General features: G+C 36.1%; 1 protein-coding gene across 1 annotated transcript; it reads right to left on the bottom strand.

The window, feature by feature from the left end:
* On the bottom strand, window positions 1–27,576 carry LOC140446934 (juvenile hormone acid O-methyltransferase-like). The gene is made up of 4 exons (XM_072539529.1): window positions 27,232–27,576; window positions 8,793–9,233; window positions 2,513–2,793; window positions 1–198 (listed from the first exon to the last, which is right to left on the bottom strand). The coding sequence occupies exons 1-4, from the start codon at window positions 27,234–27,236 to the stop codon at window positions 23–25; spliced, it is 903 nt and encodes a 300-aa protein (XP_072395630.1). The 5' UTR covers window positions 27,237–27,576; the 3' UTR covers window positions 1–22.
* Window positions 27,577–27,808: the final 232 nt, after the last annotated feature.

The raw sequence follows: 27,808 nt of genomic DNA on the forward strand, positions 1-27,808 counted from the left end.
TAATATTTATTTTTTAAATTCATTATTTTTTCGCCCATACAACAGTCAACTCAACCGGCTTTACTAAATGATTTGGCTCATTCTCTGGCTCACAAACGGTATACATACTTCTGACTTCGCGTACATAATCCTTCTTGTATTCCTCAAGTTCCTCGGCTGGAATGTGGGGTAAAGTAGTATTTACAGAAAGGTATAAACCTGCAAACAAATTTTATTTTTAAAGATCATGCTATAGAAAATCTAAAGAAAGTTGCTGAAGAAGCATTAATAAAATTTGTATACTTTATTAAGGTTTGCAATATAGAAGAAGAAGGTAATAATTTAAAAAAAATATTTAAAACTACAAATATCTAGAAAAGTAGATTTCTTATACCTTTGTCCACAAAACGAGTACTGCCGCTTGAATACTAAACTACTACATACATTAATATTAACATTATCAAGAGCTTTTATTATTGAATGTATCGTTCTGTATTCTTTCGAATAAAATGTAAATTTCGAAACCAAATCAAATCTTAACTGTCTTTTCCTTGTTATAATACAACTTGCTGCATTGCCAATTTCTTCTGTTTTTCATGTTCAAAATCTATAGATCTTTGTTGGTAATTTTGTACCAGCATTTTTAATGACTTTGTTAGAGATTTAATAAGGATTGGCTATTTTTTTCTCATCCTTTTTGATGAGTTTTAAAAATTCTTAATATTTTAGTGTTTTATTATATTCTCCTAATTATCCTTTTTACCTCACTTTACTCTTTTCTAGTTTCCTTTATATTTTCTTTATATTTAGACATAAAAATAGTCCAACACTACCCCTCTGCTAGATATTTTTAAATCATTTTCCTATTGACTTTTTTGTGTTCACAGCATTTGCCTGCCAGGTAGATTGTCACGATACCATAATAGCACTACAGCAGCTTATAAAAGAATATGGACACAGAAATCCCTCCCCAATGATTGGAATATTAAAATACTTTGCACCATACACAAATATGCTCTAACCACAGAGAGAAATAATGCTTCTGAATGCAGCATATACAATATTTTTCAAAGTACTTTGTCACTCTATGGTACCTTATGCAGAATGAATAGTAGGCAAATACCAGGCATAGATACTCATCACATATGTGATGAGTATCACATTATGTGATGTGTATCATCACATGCCGTTCGCCATGGTCAAAATTCGTAGTGAATTCAGTTTCTGGTACTCCAAATGGAGTAAAGTAATAAAACATAATGACGGTATTAGATTTTTGTTTCGATACAGGGCAGCGACAAGCCGCTTATACGTATTTCGACCTCTTTAGGTCTCCTCAGAACGGTATAGCCACTGCTCTGAACCAAAACACAAATTCCACAAGGAAAATAATTCCTGTAGCTGGCTGTATACCACGTATAATAAAAGAGGTTAGTCTTTGTATGTGGGTATATTTTATTTTATAAAAACCCTTAAAAGGGCAACATTACAAGCACGAACGTTTTCGGAACAACTGTTCCATCATCAGGTTAAAATACCTAAAATAACAAAAACACAAAAGCAAAACACAAATCTTTCCTGTCTTAGTCAATAGTTATCAAAATAACTATATACGGACGTAAATACAAAAATAAAACTGTACAAAACAATAATACGAGCAATCCTAACATATGGTTCAGAGACCTGGACTCTAACAAAAAGTAATGGACACATGTTAGGATGTTTCGAAAGAAAAGTACTAAGGCGAATCTAGGAAGCAGTGAATGAAAATGGAGTGTGGAGAAGACGATACAACTTTAAACTTTATAGAATATACCTGGAACCTGATATCGTAAAACATATTAAGATGGGACGTGTGCGGTGGATAGGGTATGTGATGCGGATGGAACAAATGACCCAGCTAGAAAAACGCTCCTTGATAGACCCATTGGTAAGAGAAGAAGAGGAAGACCCAGAACAAGGTTCCTTGATAACATCTATGAAGACATGAGAAATATGGGAATACGTGCTTGGAGGAGAAAGACGATGGATAGGGACAGGTATTTCTGGAGAGAAATTCTTCTGAAGGCTAGGACCCACGCAGGGTTGTATAGTTAGAATGATGATGATGATGAAAGTGCAAATAGAAACGAAGTAACAAAAAAAAAGACAGCTTCTAATGAAAAAGACTTTGAGGAACTAAATGCTATCCGATTTGGTTCAGACAGTTCAGACAGGAGTTAAGAGCCCAGCAATTTCCTAATGCAAGATGCACGTTTTGCCAGAGTTTTTCCTGATGATTCTAGAGTAGAAATGTAAATTAAGTTCCTTATGTGAAAACCATTGGCATGTAACTATTGCGCTAGTTCAGAGTTTAATACATGGATATGTAAATTTGTCAAGTAATATGAATTTATAAACATAAGAATCTCCAAGTTGTTTCTGTCTTTTTTTGATTCAAAATAACTAATGCATATAAATTACGCTTTTACTGTATTATAAATTATGGTTTTAAAAATTGTATTATTGTGTGCTGTATCAAAAATATTGTTACCTTTTAACTGTTCCTCGTTTTTAAAATTATATGACATTTTTTCTTCCATATATTCAATTTTCTTAAAACCTGCAGCTTTTAAATCTGCTACAAAATATTCTTTAGGTTCCGGTTTGTCGTAATAAGGATGCAACATCTTCGTTTGGTTATATTTTCCCTTCCCCCACTTAGGATGCTGGCTCAATTTTACAAAAACTTCGTCACAAGGAGTGTGTTTATAGAAAGTTTGGAATGTTTCACCACCATCTTTAAGCATTCTAAATGTATTAGTGAAAGTTTGTCTACAATTAAAAAATACAATCTTGCAAAATTTACCTTCTTTATTCCGAACTTTCTTTATTAAATTAAAATTAATAAAAACACAATTATTGTTTTACTTAAAGTTTATGCTGCTGTTGATTTAAATAAATATCTTATATTTTGCGCTTTTATTTGTTTTGTATTATATTTTAATATATAGTGGAAATCACATTTAGATGGCAGTGTACGGATATGGAATAAGAGCGTTGCCAATTCTACTGTCATTGAATGGCCGCCCCGAATAAGGTTGTAACCCACAAAATCATGTTTTGGCAGGAAACGTTTTTTTCGTTTGTAATCAAATTTAAAATCAATAATGTACTTTTTATTATTCTACGAGGAAAACAAAAAAAAAAAGATTTATGAGCGGATAATATAGCACAAACTTTTATATATAAAAAACTTAAGGCTATATACGGCGATCAAAAATCAGTTTATGGAACCAAGGTTGTAACATCACTGAAATTCATCAAAATGCGTTGGTTATCCTTTCAACATATTGTGTGGAAACGTAAGGAAATTAGACAAATAAGACTGCTTGTTAAGAAAAAGATATTTATTTTTCAAGGAACACCTATCCCTATATTTATTTATTTAAACCTACATTATTAACAAAGATAATAAAAAATTATTTTTAATTTTCCGTTGAAGTAAGCTTTAAATAAAATTCCATAATTATATTCTGGATTAGGAATATAAGTACACATATCTACTAACTTCTTTTTTTTTCTTTCTTTACTAGTAAAGGATTCTCATACAACACAGGAAGACTTTCAATGTCAATGGCAAATGGTGACAAAAAACGATTTTTTACTTCTCTTTCTTTTTTAGCCAAGAGATGGGAAGTCCAAGGTCGCAATACATTGTGGCTTTCTCGACCTAATAGACTTGTAGGATCATTACTGGTAATTTTGTACCATACCGCTTCAGTTATTTTTGTCTTGTTTTTCAGCAAAGTTGACTCAACTATAGTTAGGTCTTTAAAATGGGTGTTCTCAAGAAAACGCACAATAAATGGCTAAGAGGGTATTACATTGGCTGTAACTTCATTCCAATCTTTTTGATGAAACACTGTTACTGTTTTTTTCTTACGCTTAGTAAGTGCCAAATCCCTATCGCAGGTCAAGAAGTGTATGTGTCCGCTAATTAAAAACGTTTGCTCCACAGATGTAAAATATCTCATAGTGACCAGGTACAGGTATAATACAATACTACACCAAATATTATTTTGTTCTATACATCGGTCTGACCAAACAATTAATTTTTTTCTGTTTTTTTTTTATAGGCTTAAAGTTAGTGTTAATTTACTTCAGTAGGCAGGATGATTATACACTGGAGACCATATAGTTACGAACGAAAAAGAGGAAGGCCACAAATGAGATGGTCAGATGACTTAAAGAAACACGCAGGTCTGAAGTGGATACAAACTGCCAACAATAGAGAGACGTGGAAGAAGAAAGAGGAGGCCTATGTCCAAAATTGGACAGCAAGGGCTGTATAGATAGATAGAGAGGCAGGATGTTGCTTCAGCTGAACCTCTTTTTGCTACAATTTCATGCCACAGTCACATACAACCCTCGTTTGTACCCATATTGTGGATTGCTTGAATATAACATGAATATTGACGTTGGTAGAATATGTTAGAATGTTTTAACGTCGGGCAAAACAGTACTTGCTGTAGATCTGTACATAGAACAATAATATTGGGATTACTTTGAGCTAATTCTATATCCTCGTTTAAGGTAGCATATGCTTGTTCTGCTTTTGCGTGGTGTAGCTGGCTTTCGATTTGAAGTCTCTGTATTTAGGTCTCAGATTTGGCACATACAAGCTCAACATAAAACTTATTACATTGAGCGCATTTGTCCGATCTAGGTGTGCCAAATCTCACCAGTTGAATTCGGAATTAAATATGTATCGGTAGAAATTTTCACTGCAACGAAAATTGGGAAATTTTGCCTTAAGAAGTAGATACATTTTGTTTATGGATAGGTCTGTATGCAAAATAAGCTTTTGAGTGTTATTTCTGGAATAGTGGCTCACTTCTTTTAGAAAAGATTTAATGTGCTCTCTTACAGCTACTTTTACTTCATCGGAGATCGCATATGGTCAATTTTTATGTTTTACTCTTTGATCGGACAATGTTTGATTAAACTTAATTTTTTCTTGCAATTTCTCGATACTTCCGGGTGTAAGTTTTAACATAAAACATAGAGTTTTTTGACATACTTATATGTTGCCTGTTGCTTGCAACAGGCAACATATAAGTAAACGAACAGTTTTGTCGCGATTCACCTTTAGGAACATATCGTCTTATCACCTCTACTAAATCCATATATTGGCGTAACATTGTTTGTCTATCGCAGGTATCGCACTGTAGAATTGTTTAAAAAGCTATTGTTTTTGCTCCAAGTTAATTTCATCACACCCATACTTACAGCGACAAGTTCTAGCCTGCAACAAAAAAAAACGCGTTAAAGCAAAACACAGTTGCCAACAAAATTTCAGTTTACTTATTTTTGTATTAAAATTAATTAAAATTTAAGTTGCATTCAATTAGGATAAACACATTTTTATGCAAGCGTTTTAAAAATGTATAGTTTGACAAGCTCCAGTAGTGTTAAACATATTTAAAAAATGACCTATATTAACCTTGTTAATCTAATTTATGTATCTAAAACCATTTAGTTACTTAAACATTAGGAAATAAATACAATTTTCTGTACTTACGTTTACTGGAGGTACTTTTTCAGGAACAACAGTACCGTTTCTGGAAACATATTGCTTCCCACTGTCTCGTAGGGTTTTTCTTTTATTGTCCTTCTACTCACTAAGCCTAATTTTTCTTTTTCGAGATTTATTAAATTGTCTTTCTGTGTTTTCTGTGGCCACACTCACATTAACACATACTACATTTGCTATGTCTAATATTTCTAATGATGTTACACACTTATTTGCCACGGCTCGACTTGAATGCTCTCATAAACATGAAATGAGGTGATTTTCTGCGACCAATTGTGATGTTTTTTAAATTTTTTACTGTCCGTTTAATGTCTATATTTTGTTAGTTGTTTTTATGCAGGTTTTAATTTAAACCTGCTTAGAGAAAAAATATATGATGACTAGAAACGAATTGATTAAAAGTAGTGAATTGGTTTCAAAAACCGTCTCAACATTTTACTATAGAGAAAACAACGACAGTATAGAAGACTCGCTTCCATAATCTTTACCAAACTGAACAAATCTTCTTAAAAGAACATAAAAATATATTTCTGCTCTTTCTGTTTTTTTCTGCTTCAACTATTTCACGTTGAATTTAAGATAAACACTTAGATTTCAATTCAAAGCTGCGTCACATAATCCAAATTTGCATTTCGGCTCAACACATTATACTAACTTTATTAATTTGGACTGACTAAGTAGTTAATAAGAAGTTGCCTATGTATTTGGGATTATAAATTACTATTTGTGTCTTCAGATTATAATTAAATATATTGATATCAATCATAGACTACAAAATCATACAAAAAAAGACAAATATTATTGTACAAGATGTAAGAATATTGAGAGCTACCTATGGAAGCTATCATCACTTATTAAAAGCTAAGATCACATTTGGAGTAAATAAACTCAAAGAAGAAAAAGGAGGAAATGAAAGGGAAAACAAAATACAGAAGAGGTATAACCTAATCAGCTTAGAACAAAAAAGCGTAAGAGAATTATACACAAATAGATTAAATCAAAAGTTGGAAAATAAACAATTTAATAATAATGAAGAATATTACACTCACATAAAAGGTGTCTCCAGGAGGCAACCGTAGAAGCCATTGGATACCAAATCCAGAATCAAAGAAAACTTCCATATTGGTTTGACGAAGAAATAGAACAAGAAATAAAGAAGAAAAGACACAATTATCAAAAATTGTTAAATACAAAGAATATAACGGATAAAATAATCTAAAAGGAGTCTCAAGCTAAAGTACGAAAAATGATATGTCGGAAGAAAAATGAACTATGGCAACAAAAGTGTAACATGATAAATTCACATCTAGAAGAACGAAATAGCACAGAAAGTTGGAAAGTCTTAAAATCTGTACGGTAAGATAAGAAGAGAGACATAGTATCAACAATAACGATGGATGACTGGGACCAATATTTTGAGAAACTCCTAAGGGAAGATTAACCACAATTTAAAGAGCAATGAAACACACAATATAAATATTTTAACTTCTCCCATATGAATAACAACGAAAGAAGTGGAAGATGTATGTAGATCTCTAAAAAATAACAAAGCACCTGGTCCAGGTAACATCCCTGCAGAGTTAATTAAACACGGTACAAGCAAACTATATACAAGCTTAGCCAAACTGTTCAAAAACTGCATTAATGAAATGACAACCGCAGAGGAGTGGAAGACATCATTCATATCCACTATACACAAAAAAGGCAGAGGGGATGAATGTGACAATTACAGAGGCATTACCGTGACAAATTCGATCAGTAGAATATACGGAAAAGTAATTAAAAACAGAATAGAAAGCGAATATAAAGACTTGGAGGCTGATGAACAGGCAGGATTTAGGGCAGGTAGATCTACTGTTAACCATTTGTTTTGCATTACACAGATTATTGAAAAGAAAGTAGCAGTTAATCAGGAAGTACATTTATTGTATGTAGACCTACGAAAGCCTTATGATAGCGTACCACATTATAAATTATGGGAAGCGTTAGAGAAAACAAACATAAGCATGAATTTATTAAATGCCACGAAAGAACTGTACGCTAATGCTAACTCAAAGGTAAAGGTTGAAAATAATCTATCAAGTGGATTCCAAATGAATAAAGGCCTTAAACAAGGCTGCTGTCTCTCCCCGACATTATTTAAAATTTATCTAGAACAAGCTCTAAAACTGTGGAAGCGCAAATGTAGAAATATGGGAATGCCGATTTACAAAAATAGCATATACATTTTGTCATTTGCAGATGATCAACTAGTGATAGCACAAGATAATGAAGATATTGAGTATATGACTCGAAAATTAATCGAGGAGTATAAAAAATGGGGACTTGAAATCAATATCCAAAAAACCGAGTACATGTGTATCGGCGGGAAACAACAGGAAGGAAAAACATATTGGAAGATGGAGAAGTTATCAAACATTGCAACACATATAAATATTTAGGTATGATCATCACAAAAGAAGGCAACGTAGACGACACAATTGAGGAGAAGAACAACCAAGCAAGAAAAGCAATTTGACTTCTCAATAGCATCCTTTGGGATCAATTAATCTCTAATAATAACAAGCACAAGATATATAACACAATCATTAAACGTATAATTACCTACAGTAGTGAAGTATGGCAAATAAAGGAAAGATACAAGAGAAAACTTGAAGGAATGAAAACTGATTTCTGGAGACGTTCAGCTGGAAAATCTAGACTAGAAAGAGTAACGACCACCAGAATAAGATAAATTACGAAAGTAAAACATACAATAGTAGATGATATTGGTACCCAACAACTCAGATGGTACGGTCATGTACAGAAAATGTCTGAAGAACGTGTCCCAAAACAAGTCGTAATGTAGACCCCTCACGGTAGAAAAAAAAAGAGGAACACCCTGCCTTAGTTGGAGAGAAGGCATTAATAGAGAAATTAAAGACAGAGATATAGAAGAAGACTTATGGATAAACTGGGAGGAGTGGCAACTGGGTATCGAAGACGTAGGAGAACGTTTTAAACATATATATATATATATATATATATATATATATATATATATATATATATATATATATATATTAAATATATTTTGGATTAATTAAGTAACGGAACACAGGGAAATGTTAAAAAAAATTAGTCAGAAAACAATCTTAAATCGACGAAAAACAGCAAAATATAAAAAACAAAAATTATTTGTTTTTAATATTAATAACTATATACGAATATTAAATATCCAAATTATGTTAGAACTTACCTCGGATCTTTAATTAAATGAATGGTCATAAAACTGAATACATTATCAAATCGATTTTGAAACATTTCTGGTAAGTCTGGCGATGACGTATCTAAACAATAAAATTTACTTCGAGGAATTTTCGCATTTTTTCTGGCATGTTCCACCATAGGTTCTGAAATATCAACTGCTATAAATTCTTTATAATCATGCGGAAGTAGGGGCCTTAAACTGTATTCCGAATTTTCGCCACCAGCAAAGCCATATTCTAGGATTGATGGATTCTTTACGAAATTTACTAAATGTCTATATTTCTCTAGAAGTACCTTCGAAATTTTTGCATTATTGCACGACATTTTTGCAAATAATTCAGGAAATACCATGGCCATTTTGCAACTATTTATTATATTATCTTTTAGTTTGAAATTAGTTAACGATGTTAGTCTTCTATTATTTCTTCGCCTAAAAATAACAAATACAAAAATTTAGTTAGATTGATACATAAATTTTTAATTGTCAAACCGTGCGACAATATAACAATGCAACAAATAGATAATTGTCGATAAGTTTATTGTAATTGCATACACTGATTGTAGATTCAATAAAAATGTTGATTTAAACTTTGACTCTCAATTAACACAAGGTTTTTAACCCTGCGGTCGTTGTATATCTTTGTAAAAAGACAGCCTTTTCCCCATATCTGTGAGGTGGCCTAAGTTTTTTATTTCAAATTACGTGTCTTGATATCTAATTTTCATTGACATGAGAACTAAAAATTATGTTTATATTTATATTAAACTAGGTATATAAGTAATGGTCTTTCAAAAACTGAGATTCTTCATATTTGCAGATGAATTAACGAGTGATAAGAGTGCGAAAATTATTGCTAGAAACATCTGGTAAAGGGCATTAAAGAGACATATAAACTACGTGTTAAAAGATAAAATGGAATAGAAGATTAGGGAGAAGAAATAGGCTAGAAAGAGGTATGGCAGGTCTAAAATAGCGGAAGATAATAACAAATTTCAAAGTAGCAAAGAAGAAAGAAAAGTGCGTTGTAGCGCCATTACCCAGCATTCTGCGTCAATAGTTAAACATATATTTTCCGTAAGTTCTTTAATTTCTGTCAGTCTTGAGCTGCCTGTAGCTCAGATTCTTCTGACGTAGTCTGTCCATCGTGTAGGTGATCTACCTCTGCTTCTTCTATCAGCTCGTATTGTCCACACTGTAATTTTTTGGGTCCACTGCGCGTTATTCATTCTGACCACATGTCCCACCCAGTTTTACATCAGCCATGTTATACGCTCTAGGACATCTGTGACACCTGTCCTTCTTCTTATTTCTTTATTTTTAACTCTGTCTCTGAGAGTCAGTCCAAGCAGCAAGCGTTCCATTCATCTTTGAGATAGTGTGAGTTTCGTTGCTGTAGCCTGGGTTAAGGAAACTGTTTTGGCACCTTAAGTCATGACTAGAAGCAAACATTGATCGTACGTGTTCTTTTTTAAATAATTTAGCATGTTGCTCTTAACGATGTCTGATAGAGCTTATATAGTTTGATAAAGAAATCTGATGATTTTTTTTGATCATACAATATCTCTCTTTCCCAAAGTATACTGCTAACGACACTTTCGCCATTCTGTGGTCGCTACCTGCTGAAAACTGCTTCAGGACTGTAACATGTGGTTTAAATCGATCTCTTCTTAGTTCTTCCATTCGCCCTCTGCCACGCCTATCTCCGATGTTCTTTTTTATAGAATAAGTTAATAAAACAGATTTTTTTTTTCAGCAGGAATCTTAAAGTTTCTCCGCGCTCGTTCCTATTTTCCAAACCAAATTCTCCCAGTGATGTTTTCGCCTCATCTGCATGTTAAAGTTGTATTAAGAGTTGGAAGCACCCAAGAAAATGAAAGTCATTAAAGAACTTGGTTCACGAGCGGCATATTAAAAGTGCGGATAAAAAGTGTTAAGATTCGATGTAAGAATAAAGCAAAGATGGTACGAGTACTTAGAAAGTTGCTAACTGAAGAACACCAGAGTAGAGACAGAGGTGAGATGAGATTTTAGAGGCTTTAAATTGGATGAAGAATGGTAAGGCAGTAAGACTTGAAGGGCTACCTGTGGAGATTTGCCCTAGAAGAAAAAGAGGTTGGATGTGTTGTGGCAAATGATGAGTAGGATATATAAGGAGTAAATTGGAATAGAGCCTGATGTTACCACAGTATAAAGATAAAGAGAACATGCAGAACTGTAAGAAGTTTAGATTGATAAAGTTGATACCGTACATAAAGAAAATTTGAGAGAGAACTGTGGAGCGAAGGTTAACAAAAGAGACATCGATATAAGAAGATTGGCTTTTTACCAAAAAGGAAGACGACATATATATATATATATATATATATATATATATATATATATATATATATATATATATATATATATATATATATATATAACGAGTTTATTACAGCTGCCGCCGTTTCTCGCAACCTAGCTTCCAACGCTTGCGATCGTTCCAGTCATCTACTTGTAGACCCCTATCTTCCATTGCACCTTTTACTTCTTGTCTCCACGATCTTCTTGGTCTTCCCTTTTTCCTGCGGTTGGTGGGGATGCACTGTAATATTCTCTTTGGCCATCATTGATCATTCATCCTTTCTACATGGCCATACCATTTCAGCCTTTTGCATTCTATAGTTTCCAGGACGTCAATGTCTATGCCCATACGCTCTCTGATTTCAGTATTCCTTACTCTATCTCATCTAGTGAGTTGGCAACATCTTCTCCAATAATTCATTTCCATTGCTTTTATTTTGGATGCGTCATTTTTATTTATTACCCAAAGCTCTGAATCATATGTGGCAATGCTTTCTATGATACTTTTGTATATCCTAATTTTTGTGTTTCGGGTGATGTGGTTATTCCAAAGTATACTATTCAGTTGACGTATTTCTTTTGTATTCCGACCATTGTTTGTAATGTTTACACCGAGATATTTATAGCTAACAGTATTTTGAATTTGTTTGCTTCCTAGTTCTAAGTGCTTTCCTTCACCTCCCACTACTACGTACTCTGTTTTTGATGGATTAATTGATAAGCCCCACTTAGTATATTCTTCATCTATTTTTCGTAACATGTAGTGGATATCATCTTGATCTTCTGCAAGTATTACTTGGTCATCAGCAAAATGCAAGCTGTACAGCGTATGGTCTCCAATTTTAACACCCATAGGTTCACATTTTCTTTTCCAAATATCCAAAACCCCCTCTAAATAAATCTTAAAGAGTGTAGGTGCAATGCAGCAGCCTTGGCGAAGTCCTTTGGTCACTTTTATCTTTTTTGTCACTTTTTGTCCAATCTTTATTACACTCGTCATATCGTCGTACAACTCCCTTACAGCATTAATGTAAATCGGTGGAATATTCTTGTCTTCTAGCACCTGCCATAGCTTGGCTAATGGTAGTTCTTACAATCTTTTCTGTCGCCTTTATTTTTGTATAGATTGCTGATATATGCAGTTTTCCATTCTGGGGGTAGCTCTTCTCCTCTCAAGAATAAATTAAAAGTATAAGCCAATAGCTGAAATAGTTTGTCAGGGCCATATTTAATCAGTTCAATGGGTAATCCCCCCGGTCCTGGAGCCTTTCCATTTTTCATAGCGTTGGCGTGTTTTTTAATTTCTTCTGGTGGGATTTCAGTTTCTTCGCGGTAGAAAATATCATATTTTTGGTAGCCAATATCTTGGAATTCTGTTCGATCTTCTGTCAGCATTTGTTCATAATATTCGACCCATAATTCTGGGGCTATTAGAGTTAACCTACTGCATTCTTTTCTATCTGTTCTACTACCTTTAATTGTTTTCCAAGCTTCTTTACTTCTTCTTCTTCGCCAAGGTTGGCGATCATCAGGGCTATACGTATTTTCGAAACTGCTGACCGAAACAATTCGTTGCTGCTACAGCTATACCATTCCCGTAGATTCTTTAGCCAGGAGTTTCGTCTTCTTCCTATGGACCTTTTTCCTGCTATTTTCCCTTGCATAATTATTCGAAGCAGTTCATATCTTTCGCCTCTTGTAATGTGTCCCAAGTATTGCAGTTTTCGTTTTTGATCGTAAATATGACTTCCTTTTCTTTATTCATTCTTCTTTACTTCTTGCTGTACCCATAAAATTTTCTACGTTATCGCAGGCATTTTTGGCTTTATTTACCTCTTTTTTTACTTCTTTGTTTAAGCTGTTGTACTGTTGTCGATAGTAAGTGTCCTTTGTTGCTAGCCATTTGTTATACATATTGTTCTTCTTCCCCACAAGATCTTCTATTTCTTTATTCCACCATTCATTTCTATTTTTTATGCTATCCACTTCTCCAATAGCTTCCATTGCAACTTCGTGAAGAGCTTTCATAATTTCGTTGTACGTATTAATTGGTGAGGAGTAACAAACATCGTGCAATTTCAGATTCAACCTCATTCGATACAGAAACTGGGTAGACTCATTTTCAAAAGATTATATCTCTTTGTTGAAATGTCTTGCAGTATCATTGAACTTTCGTTTTCATTTTGTTGTTGGCTTCCTTTAAATGTAAATAGTAGTGACGCTTTAAGCAAATGGTGATCAGATCCACATTCTGCTCCTCGATGGACTCTAACGTTATTAACCTTTATTGTGGAGTTTTCTTTGCATATACAGTAATCGATTATTGATTTCAAATTCCTCGTTGGCTGAATCCACGTGAATTTATGAATATCCTTGTGCTGATAATATCCATTCATTATCTTTAAATTCATATGATCGCAGAAACTTATTAATCTCTCACCGTTTTTATTTATTTTTTCTTCTCCAAATGGACCGACCACTTTGCTATTTACTTTTCTTCCGGTTCTAGCATTTAAGTCATCTAGTAGAATTACTTCCTTCCTAGTTACAATACTCTCTACCAGGTCCGTCAATTCGTCGTAAAATTTATCCTTTACCTCGTCCTTTTCATCTTCAGAAGGTGCATATGCGCCCACTACCACTGTGTCACGTCCTTTTAGCTTCATCTCAACTTTTATTAGCCTTTCGTTTATTTGTTCCCAGTTCTTAATATTTCGTGACAGCCTTTTCTTTATCAATATACTTACACCTGCTGCTGCTCTTCTGTCTTTTTCTACTCCACTATAGAAATGAACAAAATCTTTAAACTCGTCTGTCCCGTTCCCTTTCTTTTTTGTTTCTGTAAGGACTGTTATATCTAATTGAAATCTCTTAATTTCTTTCAACACCTCATCAAGCTTAGTCCGAATACCTTGCACATTCCATGTTCCAAAACTCATTAACCATTTTTGTAAGCTGGGTCGTTTTCCATTAAGACCGTCCGACGTTTTCTTTCTAGGATTTTTTGCAATACAGTTTTTTTTCCGTGTGATGGGGAGCAGGCCCATCGCCACAACCTTCAATCCTGGTGGACCGGGAAGATTTCTGTAGGGGCCTTCTACCCTTAGCCAAGTGGCCCCAGTTTTTGGGCGCTGGAGACTCGCCCTCACCCTTCTCATTCTGAGATAGGATTTGCTGACTATGTGTTAGTTGTTCTATACTTTGAGACGTTTCTTGGTATTTGAGCTACCCACATATCGGCATCAGTGAGTACCCCAAGATCTAAAGTCAGCCGTTTCACCCTCCTCTATTCTCAACCGGGCTTAGGACCGGCTTTGGCGGAGTTTGGCGGAAGACGACATTTGGTATTTATAGATCTTGAGATGGTGTACGACACAGATCCTAGACAAGAGTTACGAAGATGTATGAAGGAGAAATTGGCTCCTGAGAAGTAAGTAAGGTTCGTGAAAGATATGTATGAGGGAGCGTACACAGTAAGGACTTGTACGGTTAGACCGAAAGTTTTACAGTAAAGGTTGGTTTACATCAAGGCTCTTTACTGAGTCCCTACCTGTTTAATCTTGTTATGGATGTAATGACTGAGAAGGTAATGAAGAAGGCTCCTTGATCAATACTCTTTGCGGACGATATCGTGTTGAATTATTGGAGAAGAAATTGGGGTTTACGAGGGAGGAATAAGTTAGCAGATCGAAAACGGAGTATATGTGGTTAAAAGATATACAAGAATTTGGTGAGACCTGTGCTGGTGTATAATAATGAAAATTGGCCTGTAAAAAAGGTTCACTAAAAGAAGATAAAACTGTAACGAGAAGCTGATACGTTTGGTCTACGTATAAATGAAAGCAAAACAAAATATATGGAGTGCACAAAATCAAATCAACATGAGAATCTGAAGTTAGACAACCATAACTACAAATATGCCTCCACTTTTCCCTACCTTGGCTCAATAATAAATGACAACAACATCAGTCAAGAAATACAAGCACGAATTCTTAGCGGTAATAAGTGCTTTTATGCATACAAAGACCTAATGTAAAGTAAGTTACTAAATCGTGAGTCTAAGCTTAGAATCTACCAAACAGTAATTGGACCAGTGGTCAAATATGGATGTGAAAAGTGGACCCTCTCAACCAATGATGAAAATCAATTGAGAATATTTGAGCGCAAAATACTAAGGAAGATATTTGGACCAACCCAATGCAGCGATGGTTTGTGGAGAATTAAAATGGACCATGAGCTGGATGAACTAATGCAGAGCGCAGATATTGTTAGATTTGTAAAGTCACAAAGACCAAACTAGCTTGGTTACCTAGAAAGAATGCCAGATAATCGAGCTGTAAAAGTAGTCCAGAGATGGAAGCCCCAAGAAAACAAAACAAGAGGAAGGCCCCGTAAAAGAAGGATAGACGACGTAGAGAGGGATCTCAAAACCATGAACATCGGGCACTGGCGAAGGAAAGTATTCGACAGGGCAGAATGGAAGAACATTGTTAAGCAGGTCAAGACTCACAAAGGGTTGTAGCGCCATTAGAAGAAGAAGAAAAGAATATGGAGGTAGCTGAAATGAAAATGTTAAGGTGGAAGTAAGGAATAAAATCAAAAAAGATGTTATTAATTAAGCCGGGGCGACTATAGTCTCCAAATCAGGCTAAAGAACAAAGACTGTAAGGCTTTGCTCACGTCAGATGTAGAAATGGGAACCATGTGGGACGAGAGATAGAAGTTGTAGGAAAGAAGAGTAGGGGAAAACCGAGAATAAGATGGAAGGACTGTATGGCAAAGGAACTAAGAGAGAAAGGTTTAATTAAAAAAAGACACGATAGAAGAGAATAAAACAGCGAGCCCTGAAAAGCTAAGGAAGAAAAAGAACGAAATTTGTTATAAGTTTAGTTTTAAGTTTATGATTAACTCTGTTCTTTCAGACAAATTTTAAGTGCATGTATCATACAATCTAGGGGCCGGGGGATGCGCTCTTCTTCTAATCGGCGTAAAGCTGAGCGGGAAAAGAACAAATCTCAGGGGACAAGTTTTGCACGGAGAGTCTTAGGACTTTGCACCTCCTTAAACTATCCCAAGACCGCTGGGTACCCCCAACAATGATTGGGGGTGTGTAATCAATCTTTGATTGCACCCTTCACGTGGTGGCCCTGTTGAAACTAAACTCAGCGGATCTAGACTAGATAGTCGATAAACAATCCCCACGCCAAGCCGTGAGACACCGTGGTGAAGGCTGTGAGGCACTGGGGTGACAGTGTCGCAAACGGTTCCTTTGGGGCAACAGGTCACACCCCTTAGTATTTAGACCTTACCCTCGCAAGCGGGGCTCTGCGAGGGGTTGACTGTCTTTCCCTAGCTACTCGTGGGATCAATATGGAATCTCAAAAACAAACAAAAACAAATACAAAAAAAACTCAGGGCCAAAGGGTTCCCGATGCCGAAGGGCCAGGGAACTCCAAAGCCAAAATCACAGTTCCTAAAGCCGAAGGGCAGGGAGCTTCTGGAGAAAATCCGAACGCCGAAAGGCCCGGAATTTCTAAAGAAATCTCCCAAGCTGATAGGCAAGGAAACAAAATGGCTGTCAGAGTAACAGCGTTGGAAGACGTTGATCTCATGACAGACGAAGAAATTAGGGCTGCAAAGCTATCTGGCGTTTCTAAAGCCAAAATCAGTAGGCTGGTGAAACAAGGCCAAGATTACGTTCAAGCCAAAAGGGCTGTAATAAAGGCCAATTTCATCAAGGCGACTGAAAGGGCAAAAGAGATGCCGTCAAAGCCAATAAAGGCCATGACAAAAGTAATACAAACCCAGAAGATCGATGGCCCAAAAAGGCTAAGGTCAGACGGAAGCACACCACCCGAAAGCCAACGCAAAGGGAAAAGGCCAAGAACCGAAGGTGTGACTTTCAGCGAAGCTGCCGCTTCTGTTAAGGTTGCAGTGGTACTAACAGGATTCCCGAAAGCCAAGATGGATATAGACAAGCTTAAGGCAGTCGAAATAGCCATCTTGGGTGCGTATGACAAAATTCCGGAAGCAGGACCACAGGTTCGCTTCCTGAAGAGTACATACAGGCCGGGTTTCCTGGAACTTAACTGTGCGGACGACATAAGTGCGCGGTGGCTGAGAGGTGATTCCAACCCTGAGGCCTTGGGAGAGTGCATCTCTCAGGGCTGTGGAGGGGGAAGACATACCCAAGCCGCACTCATGCACTGTCTTCGTACAGGACGAGCATGGGGAACGTCTTGAGTCCAAAAGGATCCTTAATAGACTAAGGATAAGTAACCATGGGCTCAGGACACATCTATGGACAGTCTGGGGTAGTAAACCTTTAGAGAAAGGGGTGTTATGGACCTTCTCGATGGATTCTGAATCTCGAGAACAACTCCAGAAATTAAAAATGTCACCCTTTTTCGGAGTAGGACGGTTAACGTTCCGACCCAAAGAAGGGAAGACAAAAACACGGAATGAAAAGCCAGTAGCAACTCGCTCCAGTGAAACAGGGGAGACCTCCCTACATATGGAGGTTCAGGACGAGGAACAACCTTCTTCGGGTGGAGATGACACACCTATAAGGACTAATGTCCAAGAGTGTGTCGGACCCACGGAAGAAGGAATGTCCACAGATCCAGAACCGGCCATCTCTTCGCAATGAAGAGAGAAATAAGGCTCCTGCAGGCCAATCTTCAACATGCAAAAGCCGCATCGGCAACGCTAGTTAGAAGATTGGAACAAGAAGGCATTGATGTGGCCCTCCTGCAGGAGCCTTGAAGGATAGGTGAGAAGATTTCTGGCCTATCAACCAAACAAGGTAAGGTTTTATACACACCCAAAGCTGTAAGGCCAAGGTCGTGTATAATTCACAGTAATAGAGTAGATTGTACATTAATCCCGGTGCTCTGCACTGATGATATTGTTACAGCTGTTCTAACTATAACCACGGAAGTAGGAGAGAAGAAACTGGTGGTGTGTTCAGCCTACTTTCCAGGTGATGGGGCTCTGTGTCCACCAAGCATTATAAGCGACATAGTTGCATATTGTCTAGGAAAAGGATTACAGCTCATTATAGGATGTGATGCCAACGCACATCACACCGTGTGGGGAAGCACAAACATTAATGCAAGGGGTGAGTATATTTTGAATTTCATCTTATCTGAAGGTTTGGTTATATCCAATATAGGAAACAAGCCAACTTTTGTCACTAAGGCACGCAAAGAAGTGTTAGATTTAACACTCTGCACGAGCAGGATAAGTGATATAATAACAAATTGGGTTGTGTCTGACGAACCCTCATGTTCGGATCACAGACATATACGATTTGACCTTGATATTTTTCCATCGGAAATTAAATACAGGAATCCTAGAGATACAAACTGGGTAGGATATAGGGAGTCCCTCAGTAAAAATCTCGAGGAATGTACGATTTCGTTTAAAAGCCCAGAGGTTATAGATTCGGCGGCAGAAACGATAAGCGAAGCTATTATGGCGGCTTACCAGGAAAATTGTCCAGAAAAAACAAGGAAAAGTACGGGCAGTAATACAGTCTGGTGGAACAACGGCTTAAGGAAGATGAGGTCGGAAGTCCGAAGCCTATTTAATAAAGCCAAAAGTAACCAAGATTGGGATGCCTACAGGTATAAGCTAACGCTATACAATAAAGAAATTCGGAAAGCCAAAAGGAATTCATGGAGAGAGTTTTGCGAGGAGATTACAAATATCCCGGCATGTTCTCGAATTCATAAAGTCCTGGCAAAGGATGGTGCTACAACCAAAGAAGTAGGTTTCCTAAAGAAAGCTAATGGCAAATTTACGGACACCAAAGAGGAAAGTCTTAGAGAACTAATGAACACGCACTTTCCGGGCTCAACAATTCTGGATGATGCAGATAGGCAAACCAACATAGACCAAAGGCTCACTAGACCAAGGTCTACAGATGGGAAAATAGCCACAGCAATCACAAGACCAAACAGAATTAGATGGGCTATAAATAAGTTTCGGCCATATAAGTCTCCAGGGACAGATGGCATATATCCAATACTGTTGCATATGGGATTAGAGGTATTGATACCACACCTATGCAAGCTCCTCAAAGCCACTTTAGCATGGGGGATCGTACCGGAAATATGGCAAAAGGTCAAAGTCATATACTTGCCTAAGGTAGGTAAAGTATCAGACCTAACACCAAAGTCATATAGACCGATAAGCCTATCTTCTTTTCTATTAAAAACGCTGGAAAGGCTTCTTGATAGGTACATCAGAGACGAAGTGCTAAAAGATAATCCTCTAAGCAATCGTCAATATGCATACCAACCTGGTAAATCTACGGACTCCGCGTTGGATGATCTAAATAGGCTTATCTCAAAGTCAATGGAAGACAAAGAGATAGCAATGGCCGCTTTTTTAGATATAGAAGGGGCATTTAATAATGTTACCACCAGCTCTTTGATAGGGGCTATGAGTAGACGAGGTGCACCTGCGGTAATATGCAGATGGATAAGGGCATCCCTGGAGAATAGGACAGTAATATCCACTCTGGGTAAAGCAACCATCAAAGCAAAAGTAGGTGGAGGCTGTCCACAAGGAGGAGTTCTGTCCCCTCTACTTTGGGCAACCCTGGTAGATGATCTCCTCAGAAATCTGTCCACAGAAGGCTTTTATTGTCTAGGATATGCTGACGATATAGCAATCGTTGTCAGGGGCAGGTTTGCTCAGGTAGTTTCTGAGAGAATGCAAGCAGCCCTAAATATAGTTGACGACTGGTGTAAACAAGAGAGACTGATAGTCAATGCTCAGAAAACACAAATTGTCAACTTCACCAAAAAAACAGCACTACAAGGCCTAAAACCACCGGTGCTGGGAAGAACAGAGATTTCATTTGCCAAAGAAACAAAATACCTTGGGGTATATTTTGATCATAGGCTTACATGGAATACTCACATTCTAAAAACCACACAGAAAGCTACTATGTCCTTGGGCAGATGTAGAAGAATGTGCGGTAAGAATTGGGGACTTAACCCCAAAATGACTCTATGGTTATATACAAGGGTTATTAGACCCATGATAACCTATGGCTCGGTGACGTGGTGGACAAAGACGCAGCAAGTGGGAGCAATAAGGCTGCTAGGTAATACACAAAGGCTAGCATGCCTGTGTATTACGGGGGCCTTAAAAACAACTCCCACTGCATCGCTGGAAGTCCTATTGAATCTACCACCACTTCATATCTTTATACAGGGCGAAGCCAGATCCGTGATGCACAGATTAATCCATAGTCAGCGACATATAAGCCAGATGCATGGTACTGACAACAGAAAGCTAATCGAGGAGCTAAAAGCCGATATTGTGATGGGGAAACCTATCGATGCAACAGTTACGAGATATAGCTTTAACAATAAGTTCACAATTAAGATACCAGGCAGGGAAGACTGGAATAAAGGTGTACCCATACAAGCTGCTGCTACCTGGTACACGGATGGCTCAAAAACATCGGAGGGTGTGGGAGCCGGCATAGTAGGGACAAATCAAGGGATAGATTTCCCGGTAAGTCTATCTAAGGATGTGACAGTTTTCCAGGCGGAAATAACTGCAATCCATCACTGCGTGGAAGAAATAGAAAGGCAGGAAAGAACGTTCTGTTCAGTTGCTATCTTCACAGATAGTCAGGCAGCGCTTAAGGCACTCAATTCCGTAGAGGTCAATTCTAAGCTAGTATGGGATTGCGTGTGTGCCCTAAATAAACTAGGAGACCGTAGCAAGGTTACGGTAGCCTGGGTACCGGGGCACGAGGGTCATAAGGGCAATGAAAAAGCAGATGAAATGGCCAAACAAGGCTCATCATTGCCATTCATTGGACCGGAACCCTTCTGCGGAGTTGCTAAATCAGTAACAAGAACGGCTACAAGGAAGTGGGTAGCTCGCAAATCGCTGGAATGGTGGAGGAATTCACCAGGACAAAGACAGGCGAAACAGTTCATTACAGAACATTCGCCAAAATTTACGGCAGACCTAATAAGCAAAGACAGGAAAACAGTCAAGGTCATAGTAGGTCTTCTAACAGGGCACTGTAAGCTGAATAGGCACTTGAAGCTGATGGGACTATCAGACGATGACCTGTGCAGATTCTGTCACCTCGAAGAAGAAACAGCAGAGTACATTTTATGTCAGTGTGACAGTCTGGCAAATGTGCGGTTCTTTGCATTAGGAGAAGAAAATCCACCGGCAAATAGCTACATGGAAGGTACAGTCTCGAAGCTACTAGACTTTATAAAAAGGGTCAGGCTAGAGAATGTTATCTAGGACTAGAGGACCACAATAGATCTGAAAAGGTCGCAGTGGAATAGGCCGAAGGGCTCTCTTAATCTAATCTAATCTAATCATACAATCTATATTTTCGATTAACTTATACAATTTACGGTCAACTACGGAGACGCTAACGTAGATTTATCTAAAGGCAGGAAGTGTTTACGTGTGATTACAAGATTGGCAGCTGCGTTTTAGGTGTTAACGGAGACTTCAGAAAAGTAGTCGTTGTGTTTAAATATGTTTAAAGGTTCATAGGTCCAACGTAAAGACTTTGTTTTGGGCATATTTAATCGTTACAATCCATAAAATCATTCGATATTTTTCTTATCTGCAGTAAAACTACAATATCGAACTAGAAGAAATAAAAAACTAAAAAGTTTGTTTAACGAACAAAGCTTAATCCGAAAAAAAACCCAGAGGTTTAGATGATGATGTATAATGATATCTAAGAAGGAACGGCAAATTGAAAGAAACAGTGTAAATGGTCAACCAATAGAAAGAGTAAAAAACACCTACCTTGACACGAAAGTCAATAAAAATTGGCACCATTCTTTAAAAATAAAATCTAGAGTAGAGATAGCAAGATCTGCATTTTAAAAATGGCTAAGCTATTTAAATGCCACGATTTATCAGTATCCATAAAAATCAGGTTACTATGATGTTATATCGTTTCTATCGAAGATATCCTATACCGACCACGTTACTAACCAGAACATTTTATTAAGAATCCAAAAAGGAAAATAATTGTTAATCACAATAAAAACAGACAAATGAATTGAATACCTCGGTCACATCATCAGGAACAGCGAAAGATATGGGTTGCTGCAATTAATTCTTCAAGAAAAAGTAGAAGAAAAACGATGACCGGGATGGCGAAGAATTTCCTGGCTGAAAAATCTACGTACGTGGTTCAACACAACAACCACAAATCGTTTTAGAGCCGCAATTTTCAAAATATAGATTGCCATGATTGTCGCCAACATCCGAAACGGATAGGCACTACAAAAAGAAGAAGGTTTAGGTGGACAGAATATGTGCATAAAGTCCGTGACCAAAAGTTCATCAAATGGATATGAAAGGAGAATCCAGTCAGCGAAAGATCTTTATATACAATTTTAAAACAGACTAAATTGCCATGGGAATACAAGAGTGTAGGAAAAATATAATGGATCGAAGTAGATGGAGGCAAATAGTAATGGCAGCAAAGATTCACGAAGTATTGCAAATATACGGAGAGAACGACAGAGCAAGAGGGAGGAAGGGAGAGACAGAGCAGGAGGGAGAGATTTAATTAAATTGCTAATCATTTGTCTTATTTTATAATCACATATTATTCTATTTATTTTTATTTTATTACATAGCGTAAATTAAATGAAAGTGAGGAGGATACATCGATAAAGTGAAACATAAAATCTCTCTCTTTAATGGCGCTACAGCTCAAATCGAGTATTGACCTCCTCCAAACTATCTCGTTAATTTTGCCGGTCTCGCGATGATTTTCTGTAGATTTTCATGTCTAGCAAATTTTGCGCGTCCGCTACTACTTCAATCTCCCACCTTTTTCGTAGCCTTCCTATTGGTACTGCGCCATGTATTTTACTATCTAGAGCTCTTTTAACGAATTCTGAGATCGGTGCCCCTTTGAACAGTTGATAGAGATATCCATACTTCGTTTTCGTTAATAGGTCTAAATATCTTCTTTTGTATTTTTCTTTTGAAAACTTCCAGCTTTCGTTTTGTGTCTTCTGTTAACACCCATATCTCGCATCCATAACATACTATTGGTCTGTTAGTAGTTTTGTAAACCATGATTTTTGATCCCCAGTGTATGTTTTTGGACCAGAACACAAAAGCGAGTGAAAAGTAAGCTTTGTTTCCCATTAATATTTTTCTTTGAATTCCTGGTTCGTTCTTTTATTCCATCCATGTTAAATGTAACTTCCAGATATGATAAAAATTTCTACAGTTTTAATATCGTCCTCTAATTGAACTGTTTGTCTGTCTCTCCTAGTTCTTGCCTGTGTTAGCTTTTTTGTCTTTTAAATATTTTTTTCTAGTCCAGTCTTTTTTACCTTTGCTTTTAATTTTTTGTATATTTCCGCCGCCTCTTATGTTCTGCGAGAAATAGTACTAATATTATCGGCATAGGCGGCAATTTGTATTAATTTATTTGTAACGAGATTATCTCTTCCCATATTTAGCTGTCTTATTACATATTCGAGAGTCAGTTTGAATAGTGTCGGTGCCAGCCCATCTCTTTGCTTTAACCCTTTGACTATTGAAAAGTTTTTATTGAGCTCGTTTTGTACTCTGACGGTTGTTGTTGACGAGTCCATTATTGCTTTTACTAGTCAGATGTATCTTTGGGGAATGTTGTTAAAGCTACCGTAGATTGGGGATACTTTGAACTCGGGGGTTATTTTGATCAAAACTTTAAAAATTAATTATATGCCTCAGGCGTGTGCGCTTAGCCACTGCCGATAACCGAATTTTGCCTAGTCGGCAGCAATGTTACTGTTATTTAGTATTTATGACCATTCGATACCGATACACACGCGTGTGCTAGAAGTACAAGCATTTTTTTGGAGTATTGAGTTTAACATCAATTTTGTTAAGTGAAAAACTTCGTACATATCACGATAAGTATATTGTTTATACAACGTATTCTTTCATGTAGTGATTAGAAGTACTTTGATCATGAATCACGCTGTGAGGTCTATCAAGGCTACTCCCACTATCTCTTTCTGCTCAAATCCCTCCTCTATGTATTCTGTTAGGTTCAGCACTTGGCCTGTGCATGATTTACCTGGTCTGAAGTTTGCTTGTTGTGGGATTAGTTTTGCATCTAATGTTTCCTGGATGCGGTTTAAAGTGACATAAAAAAAGATATCTACCAACTGGATTGCAACAGCGTAAGAATGATCTGAGTGAAAGTTTTGGATGAAGCTTATGCTCTGCTGTGAACAACTATCTACTAGTGTCGTTCTAAAGCTATTTTCTTTTGGCATTTTAAAGTAGATACTATTTTAATGAGAATAAGCCACAATTGAAGGATAAAATAAGTTTATTAACGTTTCATATTATATATATATATATATATATATATATATATATATATATATATATTATTTTCATATTTCATTTTTTATGTACTAATGATGATGGTGATGATTTTATTACAAAAATAATACTTACGATTGTGTAGTAATAGTCTTGTTTTGTGCAATCACTATCCTAATTTTTACATCACTATCAATGAAAAACTTTATTAAATGAACTAAATAATTGAGCTTCAGATAAGCAAAATAGATGCAAAATATGCATATTGTTTATTGACATTGTTATTTACTTGAAAATGTGTAGACTGATGTAAGTTTATGGTTATTCACTTACGCATGTTTTGTTTTTTTAAATTTAAAACGAATAAAGTTTTTATATTATATCTATATGTAAATAATTCGAATATATTAAAATAATTGAACTTGCTATATAAAAATATATTTACGTCAGATGAAATGGCTTATAAAAAATTATATCTAAAGTTTTTTTTCCTTCTTTGTGATGACTGCGGGAACTGAACCCATTTGCCAAACTACTTATTCCTACCTGAAAGTTATCATTATAAAGACTAATTTTAGTTAGCGTTATAATTATTAAAATTGAGCACTGTACTGTTAATAAATAAAATGTCTGTTTCTATGATGTTAAATTTTCGTCCTCAACGAATGGAAACGACCTGTTAAGGCTACATACAACAAATTCATGGTGTGAGCTCAATATTATACCCCAGTCTATATATGAAAAAATTATTGATTTCACGTGAAAATCTTAGATATAGATTAAAATACATAAGTAATTGACCAAGATGATTGCAAAAACCCCTTAATTTTTTAGGAATTTGTAAATGGAAAATGTTGTAAAAAGTTACTAAAGTGGGCTAAATCTCAGCTTGATCAACCAAATACTTTGTAAGTTATTGAATTTGTTTATCCCGGAGAGCGATTATTTAGATTCCCGGAGAGCGGTTTGAATCCATATTCTGGTACCTACACTATAATGACAACTCAGTAGCTGTGGAAAGGCGTAACCCTGGATACGATCCTCTGCATAAAGTTTGTCCGCTAGTGAAACATTTCAATGACAGGTTTCTATCAGTCCCTATGCCTTCTAGGTCGTGCGTAGATGAACAAATGTGCGCTACAAAGATCACTGGAAGTGACCTCCGACAATATATGCCCAACAAGCCACATAAGTGGTGCTTCAAATTTGTTTGCCTTTGTGACACTTCTTGATTTTCGTATTCATTCGAAGTTTACACTGGTGCCGGAGACAACATAAACTTGGACGACACTCCAGATCTTGGGGCTGCCTCGAATATGTTGGCTCCAAACAGCAACAATTGAAATAGAGCGAACAACATCCGAAGAAATACGAATCCAATGAGGAGTGGGACGAGGTTGCGTCAGATCACCGCTATTATTTGTTCTGTATTCGGAATCTATATTCAGAAAAGCATTAGACAAGGTTCAAGGTGAAATCAAGATTAACGGAACCAATATAGAGAACATCAGCTACGCTGATATTATCGTTCTAATAGCAAGCAATGGACAAGAACCACAAAATATAATAAATGCGGTAGTTCGTCATAGTGAAATGTTCAGGTTACATCTAAATGTTTCCGAAACTAAAATTCTAGTATTTTCAAAGGTACCAACAAACGTACATTTGTATGCCAAGGGACAAATAATAGAACATGTAATTTCCATAAAATATTTGGGAGCAAATATCAACAGCCAGTGCAACTCAAAAAAAGCAATCCTATCAAGAATCGAACAAGCCAGGAAAACACTCATGAACATTAAAACATTTTTTACCAGATCAGACCTTAGTCTAGAGCTTAGAATTCTAATGACCAGATGTTACGTTTTCTCTGTTTGGCTGTATGGCTGTGAAAGTTAAGCAATGTACTCTAAACAGAAAAAAATAGATGCCTTTGAAATATATATATAGACAGATGCTGAAAATTTCATGGATACAAAAAGTTACTAATGGTGAGGTACTTTGGAGCATTAGTAAACAAAAAGATTTACTCAGCATAATCAAAGAGAGAAAAATACAATACTTGGGTCATGTCTTGAGAGGAGAAAGATATAAATTTATCCAAATCATATTGGAAGGTAAAGTGCAGGGCAAAAGATCAGTTAGAAGACGCTAGAATTCGTGGCTGAAAGACGTGAGGAGATGGTTTGACCTTTGATGTATCCAAATTGCCATTTGGATCATCTCCAACTTTCGAAAGGAGACGGTGAAATAGGAAGAATAGATCGATGTATTCAGTTATAGTATGACTTATAACCCATATCATTACCTTATAACCCGTATTATTTAAATAACAAATTTAAAATAAAATGATTAGAGTAGGAACATACCCAGGAGCGAAACATTGACGACAATTTCCTGCAAACCTCGAGTAATGAAGTGCACCAGAAGAAGATAAAATATTTATTATAAAATTTAACGTATTCGAATTTACCTACTCTGTATTCCCGCTAATCCACTCATGGTAGATGCGGTAAATTTTTCAATAAAAAAAAGTTTTTACGTAGTAGCAAAGTTATATGTTTATTTTTACAGTTTTGATTAAAATTTATTAAAAATTAAGAATTCTGACTTATTTACAGTTTTGTAAGGAACAAATAAGTATATTAACGTTTATTAAAGAGTATGATGACGAGTATCTTTTATGGATTATTGATCATAGCAAAAAACTAAAAAATACCATTTAACTTACTGCATAAAAATGTCTTTCTTCTAGATGAATATACTACGTAAAATTTTGTTAAATACCTGACCGAGTCAAAGTCCTCAACAGGTATTTTGGCTATTTCTCTAAGATGGCTTAAAAATCTATATAAATTCAGTAAATTTCTTTTGACATCTTCTCGAATTCTCGCACAATGTGTTTAAAAGACCGTTGCTGATCTATAATTTTATATATTATTGATATTACACTTAAAATTTTTTTGTCGTATTCGATAGACTGCAACTGACTGTTGACGTTAACTACTTAAAATTTTACCTAACTAGTTAAGGGTTAAAAGCTATTAAAATAATTTAGAAAATCAGTTTAAACTCTGTAAAATTTAAAGATTATATAAGGAGTCTTATCAGAATAGCCAACTAGTAAGCACGTTAAATTCTAATTATTCGTTTATCTGTTTTTGCAAAGATTAAAAACGCGTTTTGTGAATGTGTTTTATTTTAATGATAAACATTGGTAAGGTACCTTTATTTCAACTAATATCGACAATTATATAAATAGGCCAGTATTTTCTGGCTCCAATTAATTAATATTTTGGCATACAAAA

This window comes from Diabrotica undecimpunctata, chromosome 7, assembly GCF_040954645.1.
Source record: "Diabrotica undecimpunctata isolate CICGRU chromosome 7, icDiaUnde3, whole genome shotgun sequence".
In the NCBI taxonomy this organism is placed as follows: domain Eukaryota; kingdom Metazoa; phylum Arthropoda; class Insecta; order Coleoptera; family Chrysomelidae; genus Diabrotica; species Diabrotica undecimpunctata.